The 22,963-nt window shown below is 35.1% G+C and overlaps 3 protein-coding genes across 3 annotated transcripts; 1 reads left to right on the top strand and 2 right to left on the bottom strand.

Annotated features, from left to right (window-relative positions):
• Window positions 1-731: 731 nt before the first annotated feature.
• On the bottom strand, window positions 732-2,171 carry LOC116128997 (transcription factor bHLH85-like). The gene is made up of 4 exons (XM_031414736.1): window positions 1,530-2,171; window positions 1,180-1,434; window positions 957-1,088; window positions 732-824 (listed from the first exon to the last, which is right to left on the bottom strand). The coding sequence occupies exons 1-4, from the start codon at window positions 2,169-2,171 to the stop codon at window positions 732-734; spliced, it is 1,122 nt and encodes a 373-aa protein (XP_031270596.1).
• Window positions 2,172-8,888: 6,717 nt separating this feature from the next.
• LOC116129029 (adenine phosphoribosyltransferase 1-like) lies at window positions 8,889-13,055 on the bottom strand. The gene is made up of 7 exons (XM_031414769.1): window positions 12,815-13,055; window positions 12,426-12,521; window positions 12,151-12,261; window positions 11,594-11,686; window positions 10,834-10,983; window positions 10,058-10,116; window positions 8,889-9,269 (listed from the first exon to the last, which is right to left on the bottom strand). Exons 1-7 carry the CDS (start codon window positions 12,990-12,992, stop codon window positions 9,216-9,218), a joined length of 741 nt encoding a protein of 246 aa, XP_031270629.1. The 5' UTR covers window positions 12,993-13,055; the 3' UTR covers window positions 8,889-9,215.
• Window positions 13,056-16,516: 3,461 nt separating this feature from the next.
• Window positions 16,517-17,391, top strand: LOC116129027 (zinc finger protein ZAT10-like). The gene has a single exon (XM_031414766.1). The coding sequence runs from the start codon at window positions 16,660-16,662 to the stop codon at window positions 17,374-17,376; it is 717 nt and encodes a 238-aa protein (XP_031270626.1). The 5' UTR covers window positions 16,517-16,659; the 3' UTR covers window positions 17,377-17,391.
• The last annotated feature ends 5,572 nt before the right edge of the window (window positions 17,392-22,963 follow it).

The raw sequence follows: 22,963 nt of genomic DNA, 5'->3' as shown, positions 1-22,963 counted from the left end.
GATGCTCTTACACCGTAACTTTACTCCAATCCTTTATTCCTACAATTATGTATATAATATTAGGTGTTCAAATTTTTTATCTTCCATGGGATGATGTGAGTATGTGGCATTGATTATCATATGATTCATATCACTAAATAAAAGTAACAATACAATCATAAGAAGCATATAATTACATCCCTATAATTACATCATTTCTCAAAAAATACTATCACTAGGTACCATTATATATATATATATATTCCTCACAAAATTTATGTAATTTATGTAACGACATCCTTACTAAAGAATTAATGTATTAATAATATTACGCATCTCAAATAATATCTTAAAATTCACATCCCAAATAACGTGTCATCTTATTTGACATTACCATATCATTTATAAAATCACACCTTAAAATTAATTTTGGGATATATATATTATTTTATTTTTTATTGCCCATAGTGCTAAGATTAAGATTAAGAACAGGTAGCGAGTATTCCATAAATGGTGACATGTATGGATTTGGGCCGATTAATTGGTGTACAATATTTACAAATGCAAGAAACATATCAGACGCCATTGCAGAAACAAGGAAGGTTCCTCATAATAATAACAATAAAAAAAAAAAATTATATATATTTCATTCGGGGCGTCTTAATGCAAGTTAGCTGATACATATATTATATATTTTTAAATTTGTTTGAATAAAAATAACATTACAAAAGATTCAGCAACTCCATCCAATATCATAGGAGGGGAGAAATCCTCTGGTTGAGACAGATATCGAATCCGTTGTAAGCAAGGGGAGCATACATCCACATATCATCAGAGCTTAGAAGCTACAATGACCAAAACAGAACAAAAGTTAGACATTAAGATTAAACAAGAATCTTAAAACACACACACACACACACACACACACACACACACATATATATATTTGGAGTTTATTGATCCCCTTGTTCCCCTACCTTGATCTGGAACTGCAGAAACTTAACATAATGGACTGCCTCTTCAAGCATTGTGCTAATATCAACCTTTGTGCCGTTAGGGACAAGATTCTGCAATATCTTCAATCGCTCGTTTATTCTCTCTCTTCTTTTCTGCAAAATTTAATGGAAAGGATTCAATAAAACTAAGCCACATAATTAATCAAGCAAGTTGGAAATGTGGTAGGTAGGAGAAGATAGTTACCCTTGCATAGAGGCTCTGGGGATCAGTTGCTGTTCCTCTACTGGCCCTTGCCTTTCCATTCAAGTTGAGAGCTAGAGATGCTTTAGACTCTGATGTTTCTCCTCCATTAGTCTCCTGAGAACCATTATCATCCTCTGAGCTGTAGCTGGTGGAGCTTTGACCATCTGATCCACCGTTGCTCTCTTCTCCATCATTGCCTTTTGGACTCAGATTCTGGCTCTTCTTTGACTGTACATTCTTCTTAGTTTTTTGTACCTGCGTTTATAAATAGTAACCCAACATTATTATAAACTTTGAAACAAAAGAATCACCCGCTTGCATATACATAGTTTCAAATTTATAGTACTTACATCTCTTGAAACACGAGGTTTTTTCTTCATGTTCTCAGATACATTAACATTGATTTTTTCTTCTCCTCCTGTTTGGAATGCTGGAACATCGAACTTCCTTTTAAGCTGCAATTCTGTGGCAGGAACAACAACATCTGCGTGTTGGCCATTGTCTGAATTTCCCAATTTGTCCCCATTCATATCTTCATTGATAGAGACATTTTCCATTACAATATCAGAACATGCAGCCGGGGCATGCCAGTCAACTTTATTCTCATCTATGGACATTGATGCATCATTTGTCATTGGGATATGGTTAGAATCACAAAAGAAATAACTTGTTTCAAGTGTCGGGGTGGGAATGAACACACTACTGCTACAATTGCTACCATAACTACTATCTTGAGAAAGATTGCTCAGATTAGAATTAAGAGTATTTGGAGAATAAAACAAATGACTCTCATTGGCCCCGACCATGCTTGCATCGGCTTCAGAAGTGGGGCAAAAGGCCGAAGGGGTTATAAAATGTAACCCCTCATCATGCTGGACAGGAAATGTACACTGACCAAAAAATTGTGGATGGAGGAAATCAAACTCTTCACTGGAGAACATTTTGCCAAGGGATTCCCATTCTCCATCAGCAAAAACTCCAAGCGGCTCCATCCTTCTTGTTAACTTAAAAGAGTTAGAAGCCTGTGTGGAGAAATAGAGTAGTCTTCTATTTCTGTAGTGCAACTGCTAATTGAAGCTTAATTGCACTTGAGACAAACAATAACTGCAAGACATATATATAATCAACCCCTGAAGAGAATGTTAGTAAGGATTGACTTACATTATTTAATTGAATTGTTTATAGCTAATGATTAACTGGTGTAGGTCCCAATTCTTTGTAACTAAGCTTAGGAGTCCAATGTGGGGACAATACCAGGCAAAGTACAACTCAGAAGGGCCAAGTTCATGCACAGATAAATTAAAATACCTCAGTTTTTTTCAATGGCCTTCAAACATCTGATTAGAAATTAGAATGGCTAAAAGTACATTTAAAATGATAAAAGGGGTCTAACAACAATCATTAAGAGGTAACTAACTGAATTAATTAATTAAATTTCTAAATAGAGGAAGAGAGGTATTAGAATGAGAGGATGCGTAGAGAAGGTATTTGTGTGTGCAACTGTGCGTCTTTGAAATCGTCAGAACGTGGGGAGTGTTCTTGAATAAAATAAACCGACGGAATTCTGTTGGCAAAATAAAAAATGAATAAAACCCAAGGCAAAAGGACGGCCACATCGTGGGAGATGAGTCAGATGGCTCTTGACATTATTTAAAGTAAAATAAAGTATCCGACACAGTGACCGCCAAACTCGTTCCTTGTCCTAGATGGCAGAAACCTAACAAGTGTTTCTATGCTTCAAATCTTACTGTTTCATCTACCTCCAGGCCCCAACTTAATTACAAACCATTTTCAACTTACTGATTAATTGAAGTCGAACACTGTACATTATGTCTTCCTTCCATGTACTGACTTGTTCTCAAATCATCTCCAAACAGTAGTACTGCACTTAGAGAAAAATTAAGAAGCAGCAAATTGACATGATGATTGAATCTTCTTGTGTGACTAATTCTTTTGACAGCTACTTCTTTTGTGGACATATGACGTAATGTAAGTACTAGAAAATCACATTGACTTTTTAATCTAAGCATTAATACAGGCATGTAAATATCTACCAAAATCAACAGTAGTCTGAGGAATGAATTCGATACATGTTGAATTTATTTCTTTGTACAATTTTTTTTAACCCCGTTATAGATTTCAATGCAAAGAATTTCCCCAGAACAGCACATGCTAAAATTCTTGAGATGGTATTAAAAAGAAAGAGCAATCTTTATTTGGATTTGATAACAGCTAACTTTGCCAATAAACTGAAACTGGTACCAAATTATTAAAGAAACTAAGATTCCAAAAATGTTGCTCATTAAACCATCAATATCTATTACAAAACTGATCCCAGCTGTAGTGTCTTATTTAAAGAATATTTTGTAACCCTAAAATTCACAGTATTCCGATAGATTACCTGAACAAAGCCATAAAATACATGTATAAAGATAACTGTCCTTCTGGGCTTGGCTCCTTAGATTCCGCCGATCCGCCCGCTTCAATTCCACGCGTTGAATAGAGACACTTATTCAATTTTTAATTTTGTCTTGTTAAGAGAGAGTTCGATAAGGTGTTTGTTATAGCATTAGTGTTCATTAGGAAACTGCACCGGCCATTGCACGACTTTAATAGCCAAGAAATGAAACAAGAAAGATAACAAAACGCTACTGGAATAAAAATCTAGAAAGAGTAAACATTGTTGAGCTCAAAATCTGATTTTATTCTCTGGTTAATTCTCTCGCCGGCTCCTTTGCACGAACTGTGTTTAGAATTAGGGTTTTGTCTCCAACAACAACCTCATCACCTTGCACACCCTTATCCGCATTAACAAAAACCTGAAATAAAATGACAGCTATTTTTGTCTCAGCCACCAACGTTAACGTGTCATTCTCATACCTATTCATCCGCCTTTTTCATTTATTCTTACCTCATTTATTATATCATGTTTAAACTTGATTAATTAATCAAAGGAACTATGTTCAACCAATTATATTAATCTGAATGTACTAACTTGAATTAATATAGAAGGGTCTCCAAAGACTCACTTCCAATTATAATCTGACAGTTAATTAATTTAATTTAATTATTGTTTTCTTTGTACCTAAACATTCCAATTCCAAGACTTCGGCAAACTAATTGATAAAATTAGTAGTTAATGGTTTCTCGCATTGAAAAAATAATAATGCATGGGGCAAGGGTAAGCGCTTAGACTTGCCATTGCATATTGTCTTCCTGTTCGCGACCATTGAGCATCAGCAAAAGCTTAAATGGAAGTTGGCATGTCCTTATCAACTAATTATACTTTAATCCTCTTCCTTCACCAAGAACTAGCCACGCGTTCCATTGGTCCAACCTTCATCTCTTATTTTGTGTATATTATAAACTTGGTCGCTTAATTAATGTAAACTCGTTTAATTTGCATGTGTTCCGTTATACACTAAATAAAAATTTTGTTAATTTCTAATTGGGCTCTTGGAGGCTACGTATATCCTTACCTTGATTATAACGTAATTAAGTTATGTCAGTATCAATTATTAGAACAACAACTGTTATAATCATTGATGAATAGAATTTAATATTATGGATAAATGTATTGTGAATATATGATTAACACTTTTGTTAAACTAATTACTTTACTAGTAGAAAAAATATATATATCTCATTATGTTACATTTTCATATCAATATGCCAATATTTTAAATCCAGACGTGGAGTAAAGCTGAAACAAACAAGTGTTACAAATATATAGTAGGTATTTTAGGTCAAAGGTAATTAACTATCCAATAAATTTCACTCTTGTTTGATTTCCATCTGTGATTAGCCAGTTGGTGACATGAATAGTTATTTAAAACAATTAATTATACCGACCTTAATTAATAGAATATTAAGGGATAAAAATGCTCTTAATTATTGCTCATTAACATTGGAAGAGAGGATAAGCTTATTAGATGAGAGGTTATTAATTTATGTGTTGCATGTAACAACCAGAATATGAAGTCAATCTCCAGCTTGTTTTATATTTATGTACGCGTATAATTGTGTACGGGATATTGATATAATAATGAATTGTCAAACAGTTTTTTAAGTATAATACTTTAAATAGACCACTCAACTTAAGCATTTAAATACAATAAAAAACACTATGAACAAACCATATTTTTATTCAAATAATGATAATTTTATTTTTGAAGTTGACTAAGTAGTGTGCGAATTATTCCAGTTTATATAAAAAAATGATGGTGGTTTCTCCAAGCTCTTTATAATATATATACATATAATTCTTATGCAAATTATAATATGTGAAAGGGATAAATTTATTTATTTATATATTCAGCTTCAAGTTCGGGGGTTTGTGTATGTAAAAACAAAACCATCTTACCAAGAACATATGTTGAAGAAGAGGGAAGGTAACACACCCTCATCTCTTTGGGGCGTTTGGATCGGGTTGATATTATATTACGGTGATAATATATTTTAAATTGGGTAAATAACCATATTTGGTTGTTTTGCAAAAAAACATTTATGGAAAAAAAAATGTCAAACAATGTCAAATTGGGGGTAAATCATCAGGAATAATATTACCTGGGGGGAGGGTGTTATTAAAATATTACTCCGGTAATCCAACTTTCTGTCCAATTTTGCCCCAAAATAGTGGATAATGTGGACGAAAATATCCTTGGCTTTGTTAATAATTACAAAACACCTAATTTTTTGGACAAAATTGCCTTGCTTATTATCAATATTTTCAGAAATGCCACAAAAATGCCCATATTATACTCACATATTTGCATATTGTGACCAATATGCCCTTTTATTTCACTAAAACTATAATATAAGAAGAAAAAAATTCTCAGCCCTAATACACATTTCGATTGAGACTCTGCCCTAAACCTCTATCGCCGCCGTTGGTCTTCTTCTTCTTGATCTCGTCCTAACTTCATTACTCCGATCCCCATTTTCCGGAAAGTCAAATACCCTCTTTCCATTGTATTTTTCATTTTGGGTTTGTTTTACGTTCGTTAGTCTAAGATCTCGCTCTTGCCTCTGCCGTTGGTCAACCATCTTCGCCGCAGCGCCTTGGGTCTTCATCTCCATCTGTTTGATCCGGACAACACTCCATTCGCCATTTCCGATAAGCCCCTCGCCCTCTTTCCATTGTATTTTTCGTTTTCTGTTTTGTTTGCGTTTGTTAGTCTAACTTCTCCCTCTTCCCTCTGTCGTTGGTCGACCATCTCCGTCGCAACAACCTCGGGTCTTCGTCTCCATTTGTTTGCTCCTGGCAATGACTTAACAATAAAATAATTGGCTAAAATGTAAGGAAAAAAAATTTGTTAATTGATCATTTCTTTTATTAACCAAACACATTAATTATTTATACCCACTAATCTTCTAAAGGGCATTTTAGTAAAATATAATCAATATATTTACTCTTACAGCCAACCCAACAGATTAATTAGTAATACAAGTAATCATCCTAAGGGCATTCTCGTAAAAGGGTATTTCAGGACATCTGTTATTATTGTCAACCAAACACATTAATTATTAGTACATCCCAATTGAATCAAGCACAATAATAATTTAAACCCGGTAATCTACAATATAATCTTTCTTTCCAATAATCTTATTACTAAGATAAAAAAATATTATATGATCCAAATGATAATTCTACTTGAAATATCATTTCGATTTTGCAATTTAAAGTATCACACGAGTGTTAATCTTGTTCTTAATAACACTCGACCTCTCCAGCTCTCCTCCTGTACGTTGTATATGTTTTGAATATTGTTAACCATGGACGTGGTAAAATAATTATATAATGTTTGAATATTGATAACTATTTATAATATGAATTGAATCCATAATGTCAAACTATTAACATTAATAACTATTCCTGTTATGAATTGAATTTCATAATGTCAAACACATTAATCTTTAATTATTAGACCATCCCATTTAATTAAGTCAGAAAGATTTATCAACTCTTACCATTTATGATAATACGTAATCATCTTCATCTATGTAAATTAAATCATGACCTGCTGAAATGAGTTATAGCATACAGTTTCCATTATTATTCTTTAATATTGTAGGGTCTATACTCTATAGTTAACTCCTTAGGGGGTGTTCGGTTCAGGAATGTTAGATTACTGGGAATGTTGGATTACTAGAAAGATAGATTACCTTGGAAGATTACTGGGAATCTTTAAGAAAATATGTTTGGTTAGTTGGTGGGTATGTTATATTAATATGTTTGGTTATGAGAATAAATTAATGGGTATGTTATTTAAATTACTAAATTGACCCTCTTTTAAATATTAATATAATATTATTTTTATTATTAATTTTTGAATAATTTCTTTTAACCCCCAATATTTCAGATTTAGCTAAAACACCCCCGCTTGTAAAAAACTTTAATTTATGACGAAATCACCCCCCCCTGCCGCCACCGCGAACCACCGTCGGAAAATCGCCGGAGCCCCTAAAAAAGAAGCAAATTCTGTGAGAGGCTCTGGAAGGCTTCGTTATGGCCGTTTCCGGCCATATTGATGGCCGAAAACGGCCATATCAGGCCAGATCTGGCCGTTAAGGCCAGATCTATTTTGGCCAGAATAGATCTAGCCCAGACCTGGCCGATAATGGCTAGGGATCTGGCCGTTAACGGCCAGATCTAGCTTGATATGGCTGTTTTCGGCCATCAATATGGTCGGAAACGGCACTAACGAAGCTCCCCGGAGCCTCCCACAGAATTTTCTTCTTCATTAGGGACTCCGGCGATTTTTCGACAGTGGTCCATGGTGGTTGGCCTACTGTCGGCGGTGGTGGCTGGGTGGCAGTGGTGGTGGTAGCTGGGTGGCTATGGTGGTCCGTAAATAATTTTAAATATAAGGGTATTATTGTCCAAAATTTTAATTAAACAAGGGTAAAATTGAAGTAGGATATTAATGTAAATTTGTTTTAAAGTAGGGGTATTATTGTCCAAAATTTTTATTAATAAGGGATAAAATTGTAACAAAAAAAGATAACCCTGGTAATCTCAGAATACCTAAGAAAATGGAGGTAATCAGATTACCTCAAAAATTACCAATAGTAACTACTATTGGTATTTGAAGATTATCGGTATATGATATTACTTGACAACCAAACATGGTAATCAAGTAATATAAGATGACATTACCCTAGTAATCCCATTTAACCCCCAACCAAACGCCCCCTTAGAGGGTTAGAATAACAAAATCAATTTGTTTAAAAAAAGAAAAAAGAAAACCAACGCCACCGTAGTTACAAACATTGAATTCTCTTATTGAATATGCGTTGCTGATGCAATAGGGAGTGTAGTTTTTTTTTTTTTTTTTCTTCTTTCTTTCTGGTAACTGAGATATTTGACCAGTTTACACGCACCTCAATTAATTTATAGAATCCATTGAACACCGTATAACTCTAAAAGACTAGGTAAATCACAATATGATACCTGACTCTAAAGTTTGAATCCAAGAAGTTAATGAAAGAAATAAACCTTCTTGATCAATAAGTCATCCTTTTAAGGTTCAGGGCGTGTAGTTTAGGGAGAGTAGTTTTATTCGCGAGTAGGATCTCACCATTGTATATCCAATGTGTTAATAAAACATAAATTCACTGCTCTTCTGGCAAACATTTAAGAAATGACTTGATAAGAAGGAAATTAAAGGGCTAATATTTCTTATACACCTTAAAACTGAAATTTAAAACTGAAATAGAGAATCCCTACATCCATTGCAACTTAAAAGCACGGTACCAGCTTCATGAGAATAAAACAAGAAAGATTCTTCTCATACACACAAAATAAACGCATAATTCTTAAATTCAAAGGCAAACCCAATCTCCCCACAGTTGTCTCCCAGCCTCTTACCTAAAATACAAGAAAAAACCAATGACAATGCTCTAATATCAGTCTAATACATCCTTATTATCAAACAAAGCCTGTTCCCTCCACGAAATATCTTGACGTCTGAGCAGGGCTACATCAATTTCCAACCATATGGCCGAGAAGCATGCACTTATACCCCAAACTGACATCAATTTGCGCTTACAAGAACAAATAGAGGTTTATCTCCCAACCGTTGCCGACCCTATAACATAAACCAAAATAAACAACAGTGCAGTTGTGTTAGTTATGAAAAAATTCAAGAAACAGGGCAATGAATGAATGACCGTAAATAGCTCTAGCCATTATCTGTAGAACCATGAGGCACTATTAAAATCTTGGCACAGCATACTCAGGACAAGTAGATAGCAGTTAACTCTGATCAGGTTTTAAACCCTGTGTTTATATTTTTATTTGACCAAAGAATTTACTAGAGTTTATTATACCAATTATCATACAAGTAATTAACTTATATCTATACCAATAAGGTGTAAAACAGAATATTTCGGTTTCATTTGCATGTCTGTGGTATTTTATTTATTTATTTTTTTTATATAATGAAATCACATCTAATAAACAAAAAATGACTAGCGATTTCTCCAAAGATCTATGAAGTTTAAGATGCATATCAAATGTTTTTACAATTCTGTGACACATTTATTCATGGACATTGCTTTCACATCTAAATTTTAACTGAAAACTACTCAGATACAAGTGCATGTTATTTAGCTGTGACACAGTCATATCTCGTCAATAAGTCTTCATTTTGGAATCTAGCAGTTACCATCCTATGGGACTACCCAACTACACATTCTGAGCCATTTAGATAACCTCATGTAATAGTTTCTTGGTTCAAACTAAGTTAGCTTCACAGTAGATTAATCTACAAAATGCTAAGCACCAAACTAAAGACCAACTAGACTATAATAGAAAACAAGCTTAAGGGTAAATCGCAATTAGGATAACTGATTAGTATTTGGAGTACAAACAAACCTGTAGCTCTGGCAATTCAATGACACAGGCACACTCAACCACTTGCACCCCAACTCGCTCTGCAACAAATAATTGATATGATGTGAGAAGGCATACTCTGATAACATAAATAAGAAGAGTGATATTCCTGAAGCCAATGATGACATGCACATCAACTACACATATTTCTTTTAGTGATCCACGTAGAGAGTATAGTATTTGACTAAGAGTAATACTATGCTTACTCACCATCTTACTATCCTTTATAAATATAACGCAGAGTATGGGTACCATACGCATAGTACAGGTACTATGTGTAATTTTAACAAAGGTAGTTAGACGGTTAGTACAACTCGTGAGTAAGCATAGTATTTCTGTTTGACTAAAGGTCCTTTAAAATATATTTTAAAAACAGAGCAGAAACCACAAATAGAAGAGAAAACTGTAGGTTGTATCCTTAACCAGTCCCGTTTTAGTCTATTCTTGATTTGTAAATTCTTTGAAGACATTTTATGCAAGTTTTATCACCATATACATCATGAAGAAACCATTGAGCTGATTGGCACCCCAACCAAGAATTTATAATGTAAATTGCTTAGGAAAACCCCCTTTCCTTTCCTCTTTACAAATAGATCAAAATTATTCAAAAGAACACGAGGACCACAACCTTCCAGAAAAGTAATTGTAATTAAGCAAAACCCTACTTAAGCACACAAGGAGAAGAATATATGAAGTATAAGCAGTTAGACGACATTTATCTGTAAAGTAATTTAAACTTTTAAAGTTAACCACACTACCAAGAAGCCTGATTGCAGCACACAAGGTTCCACCAGTTGCAATGAGATCATCTACAACCAAAGCACGTTCACCTGCTTCTACAGCACCTACATGCATCTCCATTACGTCTGTTCCATACTCCAAAGCATATTCCTCGGAAATAACCTCCCCTGACCATCACAAAAATTCTACCTTAGTGAAATGAAAACATTCCAATACTTACTAAAAGAAAGATTCTAGGATAAATGTTCGGTCATAAACAGAATAAAGCATTTAGCAAGAAATCAACTCATCAATAATATGGAAAGAACCACACACTTCATGGTTAACTCTACTTTTGACGTCAACATAACTATTTCCAAGACACATCTCTCTGAGTTTTTAAATCTTAGAAAACATTATTGTGTAGCCAGAATAACTTCCATCCCACACACACACACACACACCAAAAAAAAAAAAAAGTTTTATGGTGATTGTACTGTTTGAATATTAATGTGTATAACTTCCTACCGGAAAAAAAAAGATGCAAACTGTGTATAATCATCAGAATCTCATCATCATGTCTATTGAGCCATTCAAGAAGCATTTAGTGATAATATATGTGAACTAGTGACATTGAAAACATTTTGCACCAGTGCAACTTGATATATGGCTGGAACAAAAACTAAAGCATGTGAATTCGTGGTACTCCTTAAATTAATCCAGGATTCTTGTCCACCAAGAACTTCTCACAAAGCCAAAAACCTATTCAGTTAATCAAAAGATATAACAAAAACATACCAGGAAGCTTATGGGGTTTCCTCATAGGAACAAATTTTGCCCCAATAGCCAATGCAATGGGAGGTCCAAATATAAAACCCCTTGCTTCAATGCCTGCACAAAGAATTAGATATATGTAATGCCACATATTTGATAGTTAGGTTTCATCAATTACCAAGAAACCGAGTTGGTAAAGTCACAATGTATAAAAATTTGATTTAAGATTTGCAAAGAACTTCTGAAATTTATTATCAATTCATAGACTGTGTGCAATCGCATCAATGCTAAAAACATATATTTATTATACTAAACCATGCAACCAAAACACTAATAAAGTACAACTAAAGAAACAAATTCTGATTTAGTTAGTGCAATTTAGGCACATAAAACAGGTATTAGATCATTATGGCTACGAACAGAATGACATTAACAGTTAACGAATAGAGATTTCTCTGACACCAAGTTTAAACAAGGGAGTAAACAAACAAAGAAATCATGTCGTAATCAATTATAAAATAAAACTAGAGATTAAAAGAGCACGCAAATGCAATGGCAACAGCAATAAAATAAGAAATTACCTGCAACAACGGAGATGTTTTTGTCTTTATACCTCTCAACAAACAGATCAATAGTATCCCTGAAAGCCTTTGTATCAAGAAGCAACGTCGTTATATCTTGAAACAAAATCCCTGACATCATACAAACAAATATATAGTTCATAACATAAAATAACCTACCAACTAGTTGACAAAGTGGCTTACCCATGTAGAAAAACTAGATCACTAGGCCAAAACCTTACTTTGAACCCACAATAATAAGTGAAAGACTAACAACATACTTAAAAAATTAATACCTGGTTTTGGGAAGTCCGGGATGGCACGAATAGCGGAGGAAATCCGACTAATCCGAGAGTCTTGTCCATCATCAGAAGCCATTTCTTGATGTTGCACTGAATCGCAATAACAAAGCAGTTAGATTTTTTAAGACCCAGAAAGAGAAGGGGATACCCAGTTGTCTGCTGCTCTCTGTTGACTGTTGCCCAGTAGGATTTTAGAATGCACCAATCTTAGAAAAATATTTTATTCCAAAATTGCCCACTAGTATAAGATAAAACATCTGTCTTTTAACTATAATGCCCTTTCGACCCCGTGATTCACACTTCAGAAAGTAATTACTTTTTAATAAAAAGTTATAAAAACTTTGCATAAATGTCTACTTAAGAGTTAAGACGAGAGCTCTTACCAGTGCCACTGCACGATAGAGGAGGAACTGAGATTCGGTAACTTTGACAGCGATTTCGGTGCAAGTGACTAATAGGAGCGGCGGCACCGGCGATCGAGGGACAGTGTCGTCTTTGAAATGGCCCTACGAAGAGAGGAGAGGGTTTTGAAAAGTTAAGAAGTGAAATTGCTTGCATCATTTGTTGGTGCGCGGTAGGTAGGCGAACTCTGTCGACTTCACTTGTGGGGTTAATTTAACAAATATATTAGTTGGTGGAGTAACAAAATAATTGAAGTGAGGGCACTTTAGTCATACAAGAATATCAGAAACTCTACCTATGGCCGTCTAAAGTCTCACGATTGCATGGATCATGCTGTTTCTGTTCACTGAACACTACTGCTGTGTTTTTTGTCGTATTGAAGGGATATGCTGAAGATCTACCTGGAAGCTTTTTTTTTTTATTTCTTTTAAAATCATTAATAAAAATAAATAAATCTCATATACATACTTAAATTAAAATTAAAATTCTTAGGTGTTTGGTAGATTATTTCAAAAAATTTATTCTGAAAAACTATTTTAAGTTGAGTTGAGTTGGATTAAATCGAATATGATAGGATTTTAAGAATGTGTTTGATATAATATCTTAAAATTATGTCAGAGTTTGATAAAATGCTTAATAGTTGTTTGGTATATTTTTTTAAAACTTTTTCTGAAAATATTTAGATTATTTTTTAACCCCAAACAATTGTTAATTTAGCTAAACACTCCCAAAATCCGGCCATTGTCATCAACAATTTAGTCGTCGTTACCGGCCAGATAGATCTGGCTAGAAATGGCAAAATTAACACACGATCGACTAGATTTGGTAATCGTGCATTGTTTTGGCACCAGACACCGCTATTGGTTGTTGGCAAGCGGTGGTGGTCTTGGATGGATTAATTTTCAAATTGAAAAAAGTAGAAAGTAATTGTTTTTAATTGAATAGAATTGAAAAAATGTTTTGAGTTGAATAGAATAAAATAATAGAAAATAAGTTCTCATTTTTTCATTTTTAATAGAAAAAATTCTTATTTAATTCGGATTAATTTTCAGAATAATAATTACAACAATAAATAAACAAACACATATTTTATTTTTTAATTCAAATAAGATAACAATTCAAAAGAGTGAACAAACACGGGGTTAAACAATCTGTGCAATTTCCTATTAAAATGTTTTTCAAGAATGAAATCTGACGTGACTAAATTGGGACCTAACAAAACACAAGTAAATTAAAATGATGCGAGAGTAGCTACTCAAGCAACCAAAAGGATGTATTTCTGTATAGCACAGTAATAGGTCATGGCCATTACGCCTGAAAATGGGCCACATCCAACAAGTTGGTCTAATAAATACTCAAATACATAGTCACAATCGTCGCCTTACGCAAGTGCTTGGTTGAGTAGGCCTCGTGAATGGCCAACATCATAATAACAATATCTTAATTAATAAGTTTGTTAACTAGTAATCAAGTTGTGAAAAGTAAAAAAAATTCACTCAAAAGGAATGACGGTCATTGGAGACAGTATATGTTATCACTTCTCCTTCTCCAGTCCACACTCAACTTCCATCTCCCAATCCAACAAATAAAAAAGGCAGCATCTGATGCTAAATTCCAATTTCCAAGCTATGACTATGTCCCGTGAATTGTATTTTCTTTTCACATAATATAAAAGCAACAACTGGACTAGACATGAGGTGATTCGCTATAATACAAAAGAGATTATTAATATTCGTCCAAAGGGTTGATGAAGATTGGTTTCTTATGATGCTTATCTCTATCTAGAAGTCTCATCTGATCCAATTTCCTATTAACTATGCCAAGTTGCCAAACTTAACTAACAAATATACATGCTTTTCACCTTCTCATCAAGGGTGGTTTGGTTAGGCCCCCAGTTTCGTCCGAAGCCTAAAACTTAAGATTTCAGTTTATGTAAGCAGTGACTTCACTCAACGTCAACGCTTATTTGTCACCTTTTTCTTGTTTTTTGAGTCTTCATGGTTTTTCGCTGCAAGTTTGGTTGCTATTAAAAACATCTCAATCTTCCGGGTGTGCGTAGTCTAGCAAGTTGCAGATAAAGTCTAGAACGTTGTCTCATGGCCTCTAATTATGCAATTAAAGTTGGAGCCTTATGAAATTGATGGCTAATCAGAGGGTTTAAAAAGAGCCCTCAAAAAACAGGCTTTGTAGGAAAGAATCACAATCACCAAAAGGCGGATGAAAGTCTTTTGCTGCACTGTAGTTTTGGAATCATCAACTCCACTTTAATTCCAACGGCAAGCAACTAAGCAAGTGTTTTAGTTATTTAAAAACAAATTAGTTGTCATGGTGAGCGAGTCCATAGAATCTGATGCTGATGATTTGAATTAAAAAGAAAGAAATGGTAATACCGACACAGCCAGATAAGTGATAAACGTAAACTGAAGTAGATCATTTCCGAATTGTTTTCTTTGTTTTTTTTTTATATATATATCCGTCTGATTTTCTTTGAATTGGGACGGTTATTTTCAATTTCAGAGAGGGACCGATGGGGACCCAAAAAGTATTGTTGATGGTCGCAGCACGTGTGGCTTCCTAGATGCTTCGCGTATCTTCCTGTCTTTCTAGATACCAAACCAAACCAGTAACCAAGTAGATCACTTCACTTCAAAACGATAAACACAAAAACTAGCTGGTCATGGTATTATTGTAGTATTGAGAAAATATTTGTACAAATTATTTATTGCACTAAAAGTGGTTAAATGTTTAACGAATTTTGGTACAAAGTATTAATACAAATGATAAACGATGAAAATAAATCAATGCAGAAGAAATAGAAAAAATAAGTTAATTAAGACGCTGACCAATGCAAAATTCAAGAGTTTTGGGCATAACTAACATGTGCGCTTTGATAGAGTAAATGATACCGACTAATTGAATCTTTAATAACCACGTGATTTTAAATTTTAAACATAGCAATAGCATCCTCGTGGTGATACTGACTTTTAATCAATAAGGTTAATTGCGGAAACTACAAGAAAATCTTTATTAGGCATATTTAAATTACCTGAATTACCAAATTATGCAATCGAATATGACTCTTCTATTATAATTAAACTTCCAAAAGTCATTTGAGTGGAACATCCCATCCAATTCACAACGCAACAGAGATGTATGTGAACATTCTCATCCACTAATATCTCTGTGTCTGTGGTAGGAGGCTTTAATTTCTGTTGGCCACCTCCACTGGCTAACACTTGTTTCTACTTTATAGTTTATTCACCACGCTAAGAAATCGTCCCATGTGATTAGCCACCTAATTAGTATTAATACAAAGTATTAGGTACTAAATATGCCTCAAATAACAAGGAAAAATCCCCGTGCTTACTTGTTGGCTGCCGGCTGCTAGAAGCTAATTAAACAACACCGCGTTTGTTTGGAAAAGTTGTTCTTCCAAGTTCTTTCATTGTATTAGATTTTGACTTGGAAGAAGTCTTGGGTCTTCACTTAAGACTGAATAAAAGGCCCACGTTTGAGTAACACTATTACAATTGCAACTATTTCTCTTTGTTTGACCGACTCGAATCAAGTCGTCCTTTTAGGCCTTAGCCACCAAGGAAGGACCATCCAATTACTAAACGTGCTCCACTCCCTTTCGTATATTTTATTAACTTCTTGCACACCGTCGCTTACTTTCGCACCACTTGTCACGCAACTTCCCTCTCCTCACTTCCTTTAAAAGCCTCTCTCACACTCTCTACTCAACACACAAACTTAAATTCACATTCAATCTTCTAAATCTCAATACTCTCTAGTCTCTCCTTTCAACTCCACCAATTCAGAGCAGATGGCACTAGAAGCTCTCAACTCTCCAACCACAGCCACGCCACCGTTTCACTTTGAAGAAGCGAATCTTCACTGTATTGATTCATGGACTAAGCGCAAGCGCTCAAAGCGTCCCCACAACCCTCCCACCGAAGAGGAGTATCTCGCTCTCTGCCTCGTCATGCTTGCTCGTGGAACCACCTCCACCGCCTCCATAGCCACTACTAGCACCGCCTCGCAGCGACACAAGTCTCCTTCTCAAGCTCCACCAGCTGCTACGACATCCTCTGACCAGAAGCTTATCTTCAAGTGCAGTGTTTGCAACAAGGCCTTTTCTTCTTACCAAGCACTGGGTGGACACAAGGCCAGTCACCGTAAAGGATCTGGCGGCGAGGAGCAGTCAACCTCCACCACCAACAACGCCACCACCGCACCAAACACCACTGGTAGGACCCACGAGTGTTCCATCTGCCACAAGTCCTTTCCCACTGGTCAAGCCTTAGGTGGACACAAACGCTGTCACTACGAAGGCGGCGAAAAAAGCGGAGTGACGTCATCGGAAGGTGTGGGGTCCAGTACTTCACATAGCCAAGTCAGTCACCGTGACTTTGACCTCAACCTGCCGGTGTTACCGGAATTCTCGCCCGCCTTCTTTGTGTCCGCCGATGATGAAGTGGAAAGTCCTCATCCTGCAGCTAAAAAGCCTCGTTTCTTCTTGCCCTCTAAAATTGAAGTCTAGATTATCGAATTAGGACTCTTTTCTTTTTCATTTTTAGGATATTAATTTAGACTATAATTTCGTGTATTTCTTTTTTGTAACAGATTTAAGTGATAAATTTTTTTGTGTACATAGCACTTGAGATTCCCTCACTTGCTTACCTATGATTTGTGATAGTTATTAATTCAATTAATTTTTTTTCTCCAAGAGAAGTTTTTTTAATTTATTTCCGGCTCACGATTATTGAATTTTCATATATCAGAGTCTAAAATGCGCCCGTCGACTTTACGTGTGCTATGCGCACCAAGTAAATGGCCATGAATATTGAATAATGATGTTGAGCACATCTCAAACGCGTGAGCGGCGCGCAAGGACTGAGTGTTCAGTTGACGCCACTTGTTTTACGCATGACTCAGAACAAATTACAAATACTGTGAGAGTGACGGTTTTTTACAGTTGGTTCAGTAACAGGTTACACTCCACACATACAAAGGCACGAGGTTCACGCCCAGGGCGCATGTGCCACATTTTAGCTCGGACAATAAATATTTTTAATTATTTTAAATGTTTAATTAGTAGTTATATTTTATTAATGAGTGGGATGGAGATGGTTGATTGATGAGAGATGTTTGGTGTGGTGTGGATAAGAAGATAGGTGTGGGATTTGGTTATGGAAGTGATTAGGATGACAGGTGGCCTTACTTAAACTAGTTCTCCTCTTTAATTTCCTTTTATGGATGCTGACTCTTTCAATCCGATTCTCTCGTGTCATACCATTACTTGCCCACACATGTAGAGATAAACACGTATTTTTCTACGCAATTGATTTTGAACATTTGAATTTATGGTAAATTTTTTTGAGTAAATAAATATATTACTCAAGCATATAAAGGGTTTCAAGGGTGTTAAAAGTTCAACTTTAATACTCAAACGTTCAATTTGGTTCAATTGTCACTGTAGGCAGTTGCTTTTGTGTGAGCTTTCACATTTGTCCCACCCCACACAGTGTACAAGTTAGACGCGTAACTGAAGCACAACGGGTTAAGAATATGATTATCATGGAACTGGAACTTTAACTAAGGAGGATGCGTGACTATAAGTCAGTCTCTTTATATGCTATATGCTTCTGGTAGTATGTCATTAATGCTTCCTCCTGATTATGATCTGGCGCACTTGCATTGTGTCAACAGCTAAGATCGATGACTCTTGAAAATTATAGGACATTTTATAACGAATTAGCGCTGTATTTGGTTGGCAAACTCATGCCTAACAGTAAGCAAGACCTTTTCTAAGCTCATACAGGATAACATCTAGGCTCAATTTAATAACTGATAATCTAGTGTTAAATATAAACATGGAAGAATAAAAAACTAAGTCAACTGCGCAGTAAGTGCACAGAAAGTATAATTCTCAAGCCGCGTTGAACAGGAAAGGGTCAAGCCATCCAGTGAAGGAGAAAAATATTACCCAGATCACACCATCTCAATAAATTACCCAGATCACACCATCTCAATAAATTTAGGCATTAAGTCTTCTTCAAAAACTCGGTTATTATATATTACACCTGTCAACGAACTCCATCGGCCCCTCAATTTGATGGCTAGCTAGGTGCAACACCGGCTGCTTATTAGCTGTTTGACATCTATTGATCCTTCCTCAGATAGAGGATTGTAGAACGTAGGATCTACAAATATGGCCCACTTTTTTGCCTGTATAATTCAATTAGCTAACAATATTGATGAATGATGAATGATTAATTAGGCGGTCGCTGACCGACTTGAGAAAGTGGGGATCAAAGGGTCGACAAGTCGTGACAATGGCATGACCTGTGCATTAATCGGCAAATTAACCAATAAATTAAATGAAAGCCCACCCAATGATGATAAACGCTAAACACATTGTTATCTGCATCTATGCTTTAAATCCTAAACCGTAGTTACGCTAAATAAACACAAAACGCATTGCTACATTAACTTATCTTATGCATTCTAAATTCAATTGCTGCTCACATTTTAAACATTTACGTGCCAGAACTATGACCAAATTTAACAACTTAAAATTTTATTATGTTGAGTGTATAACAATTCTCACACCAATAATGTAGGTGTTTGTTATATAGTTGTATATTTCTAATAGTATTCACAGTGATTGGAACCCGACCCGTGCAGTGACCCGGTCAGGCCATCGGATTATGGGTCGAGCAGTTTAACCTATTTGACTCACAGTCAAACCAATGTCCAAAGGTTTAAAATATAACAAAAATACCCCTAAAAATTATGTTAGTCTCTATAGGTTTGAAATCTTACAAAAACACCCCAAAAACCATCGTCGGCATTGACAAATAAAGCATGTTTTCAACGATGACAACACTCTCCATCACCACAAAAACACTCCCCTCAGTCTCCTAACTAAAACCCACCCTCCCTTGCTCGCTTCCCTAATTGTTGGCGACAACTAACAACGGGCTTTTTCCAGCCACATTGTTTTGCGATTTTCGGTCGATTTACTAAGCGAAAATCAATGTCGGTGCCACCATTGCACTCACCGATCATTCCTCTTCAAATGCCCTAACATTCCAGTCTTCAATTACTCATGGATCGATGTCCTAATTTTTAGGGTTTTAAATGAATATGAAATTTTGAAACTTGACTCGGTGAAGGCTCTGGGTCACGGTTCAACCAACTGGACGGGGCCGAGTTCCTAATCACTGATTATTCATATGCATCCAGTAGTTCGATCAAGCTCAAAGAATTTAGAACTACCAATGCATCAATTAAATCCTTTGTTAATATAATATTCATATGGTTTTAACAAGTATTTGTGAACAAAAAAACTGATGTTGTAGAAGAAATCCGAACACGCCTTGTCAAATTTCATATATTTCGTGCTTGAGTCAAATATCTAACCTGGATTATTAGTTACCTTGCCGAACATCATAGGAAGGTTCACTTCTTCCAAGTTCTTTGTATCATTTGACTGTACGGTATGACTTTATAGGCAGAGACGGCGTTCTAGATTGGTAGGCAGAGCCATTAAAAAAAGTGGAACATTGAATTTGGTTTACAATTTGTAGATGAAGTGTTCTTACCAAGACAATGTCATGAGATATTTCAGATGCAAAGTTAGAAAAACCTTCAAAACACGCCTTATTTATTCAACAGTGATACAAGTATTAAAGTGAATTATTTAGTTGTTTGTTGAGTGTCCTAACCAGAGCAGGTTCAATGCAACAAACAACTCCAGTAAATTACCAAACAAAAAAGCTACACTATATATAATATTTGGATTCTTGCCCAATCCCTTCACTCACCTCTTTCTCTGCTTCCAAGTGGGAATACCACCGAAATGCATGTTTAATCTTTGTTGAAAAACGACACACCACCTGCTCGTTTATTAAAACTTTTATTGGGACTGGACCACTTTAACCATGATTATTGTCCCCAGTACTCGTGATCTGGGTTAAGTTTGGATGGAATCAGACCAAGTGGTTTTCACGTGCCTTCTCTCTTCGCCACCAAACATGCCATACTATAAATGAACATCTAATGGTGTTTTGAGGATTGTGTTGATGCCAAGTGTAATTGGCTGCTTAAACTACCTCCCCAACCAAACAATTTCAAACTGTTTACTATTATTTCTTTGGATTTTTTTTTTTTAAATGACTTCTCAAAGTCAACGAAGGTTTTATTTCCTTTAATTAATTAGAAAATATTTGATTTCTCATTTAACAATTAAACATTTTCTTTTGTTTGAATTTGTTATTAAAATCTCAAAACCATAATCTTATTTTTCAAAGCTTTTAAATGTGATTTTTTTTTCTTCAATAATTCACTTAAGATCTTGACTTATGAGTATGAATTTTATATTAAAGTCAAAATAAATAAATTATGACTCTAACATTTGGATTTATTAGTAATGTCAACATTTTAACCATATTAAATGTGATGAGAAATAAAGTTAAAAACAAATACCTTACATAGAAGTAGTTTCGTCCTTCAAGAAATGAACACTTAAAAGAATAGAATATAATATGAAGGTAGAAAGCTATTTTATTTGACATAAATAATATTGAAAGAAACGCTTAAATCTTGTTGTTCAAATCAAGTTCCAAACATGAGTAATCTAGAGGCCATATAATAGTAACTCATAAGGGGGCGTTCAGTTCAGGGAATGTTGGATTATTGGGAATGTTAGATTACTAGAAAATTAGATTACTGAGAATCTTTAGGAAAATGAGTTTGATTAATTGGTGGGTATGTTATATTAATAAGTTTGGTTAAGAGGAATAAATTGGTGGGTATGTTATTTAAATGACTGAATTGTCCTCTAATTAAATATTATTATTATATTATTTAATATTGATTATTATTAAACCCCCCTGTATTTAAAAACTTAGCAAAAACAACCCCATAATAAAAGTTTAGAAAATCAACAAAGCACCCCCACCCACCAAGCCACTGTCGGTCGTCGGCAACCACCGTAAGCCCCAAGCAGGTGGCAACCTAACGGCGTATGGAAGGCAAGAAATGGCCTCCGTGCGGAAAATGGCCAGATCGTGCCAGATCTAGCCATCGAAGGCTAGATCAATCGATCTGGCCTTTAACGACCAGATTGGATTTGCTATCAATGGCTAGATCTGGCATGATTTGGCCATTTTCGACCAAATATCTGACAGAAAATGGCCATATCAACACATGACGGCCATTTTCGGCATTCTGTGCACCATTCCGGCTATGGTGGTGGTTGGCCGTGGCGGTGGTTACCGGCAGCAGGCAGCGGTAGTTGGGTGGGGGTGGTGGCTTGGATGGGTTGTAATTTGTTTTGAATTCAAGGGTAATTTTATCCAAAAAGTTAATTAATCAGGTGAAACAGTAAAAGTCATATTCATGTAAATAAATTTAAAAATAAGAGCATTATTATCCTAGAGTTTTATTAATAAGGGATAAAATTATAATTAAAAAAAAAATTATCCTGATAATCTTAGAATATCTAAGAAAATGAAGGTAATCAGATTACCTCCAATATTACCAATAGTAACTATTGTTAGTATTTAAAGATTATTAAAATCTTATATTACTTGGTAACCAAACGCCATAATCAAATAATATAAGAAGATATAACTTCAATAATTTCACATTATCCCGCCAAACAACCCATAAGAAACAAACACATCTTCGTGCATAATAAGGTTGGACAGTCGTTTTTAGCCAGTTTCACATCAGCGGCTAGTGCCTGCAATTATTTTGGAAGAACTTGTTAGACAAATATCTGTATCATTTGAACAAACGGCGTAGAATTGTTGTCAAAAAAAAGTGATTATATCATCATTAAAGACAAGTGGAATATAATTGAAGAAGGTAACAAAGGCATTTGTTCCATGAAACATCCGTCTGGTTCTTGTTGTATTAAATCAGTTGTATCAATAGAGTAGGACGACATTATAGCTCTGAAAAATTGACGGTAGAGTGATGACAACTGACATGGCCTGGAAAGAGAGGACAAAAAGGTCAGAGTCATGTTGTAAAAGCAAGATAAATATTGATTAGTTAATCATTATAAAGGAATTGTTGGTAACTTAAGGATGGTGAAAGAATATCTAAATCCATTT

Source organism: Pistacia vera, unplaced genomic scaffold, assembly GCF_008641045.1.
Source record: "Pistacia vera cultivar Batoury unplaced genomic scaffold, PisVer_v2 Contig206, whole genome shotgun sequence".
NCBI lineage: Eukaryota > Viridiplantae > Streptophyta > Magnoliopsida > Sapindales > Anacardiaceae > Pistacia > Pistacia vera.
The sequence above is the reverse complement of the archived record's forward strand: the minus strand, read 5'-3'. Positions and strand labels throughout refer to the sequence as shown.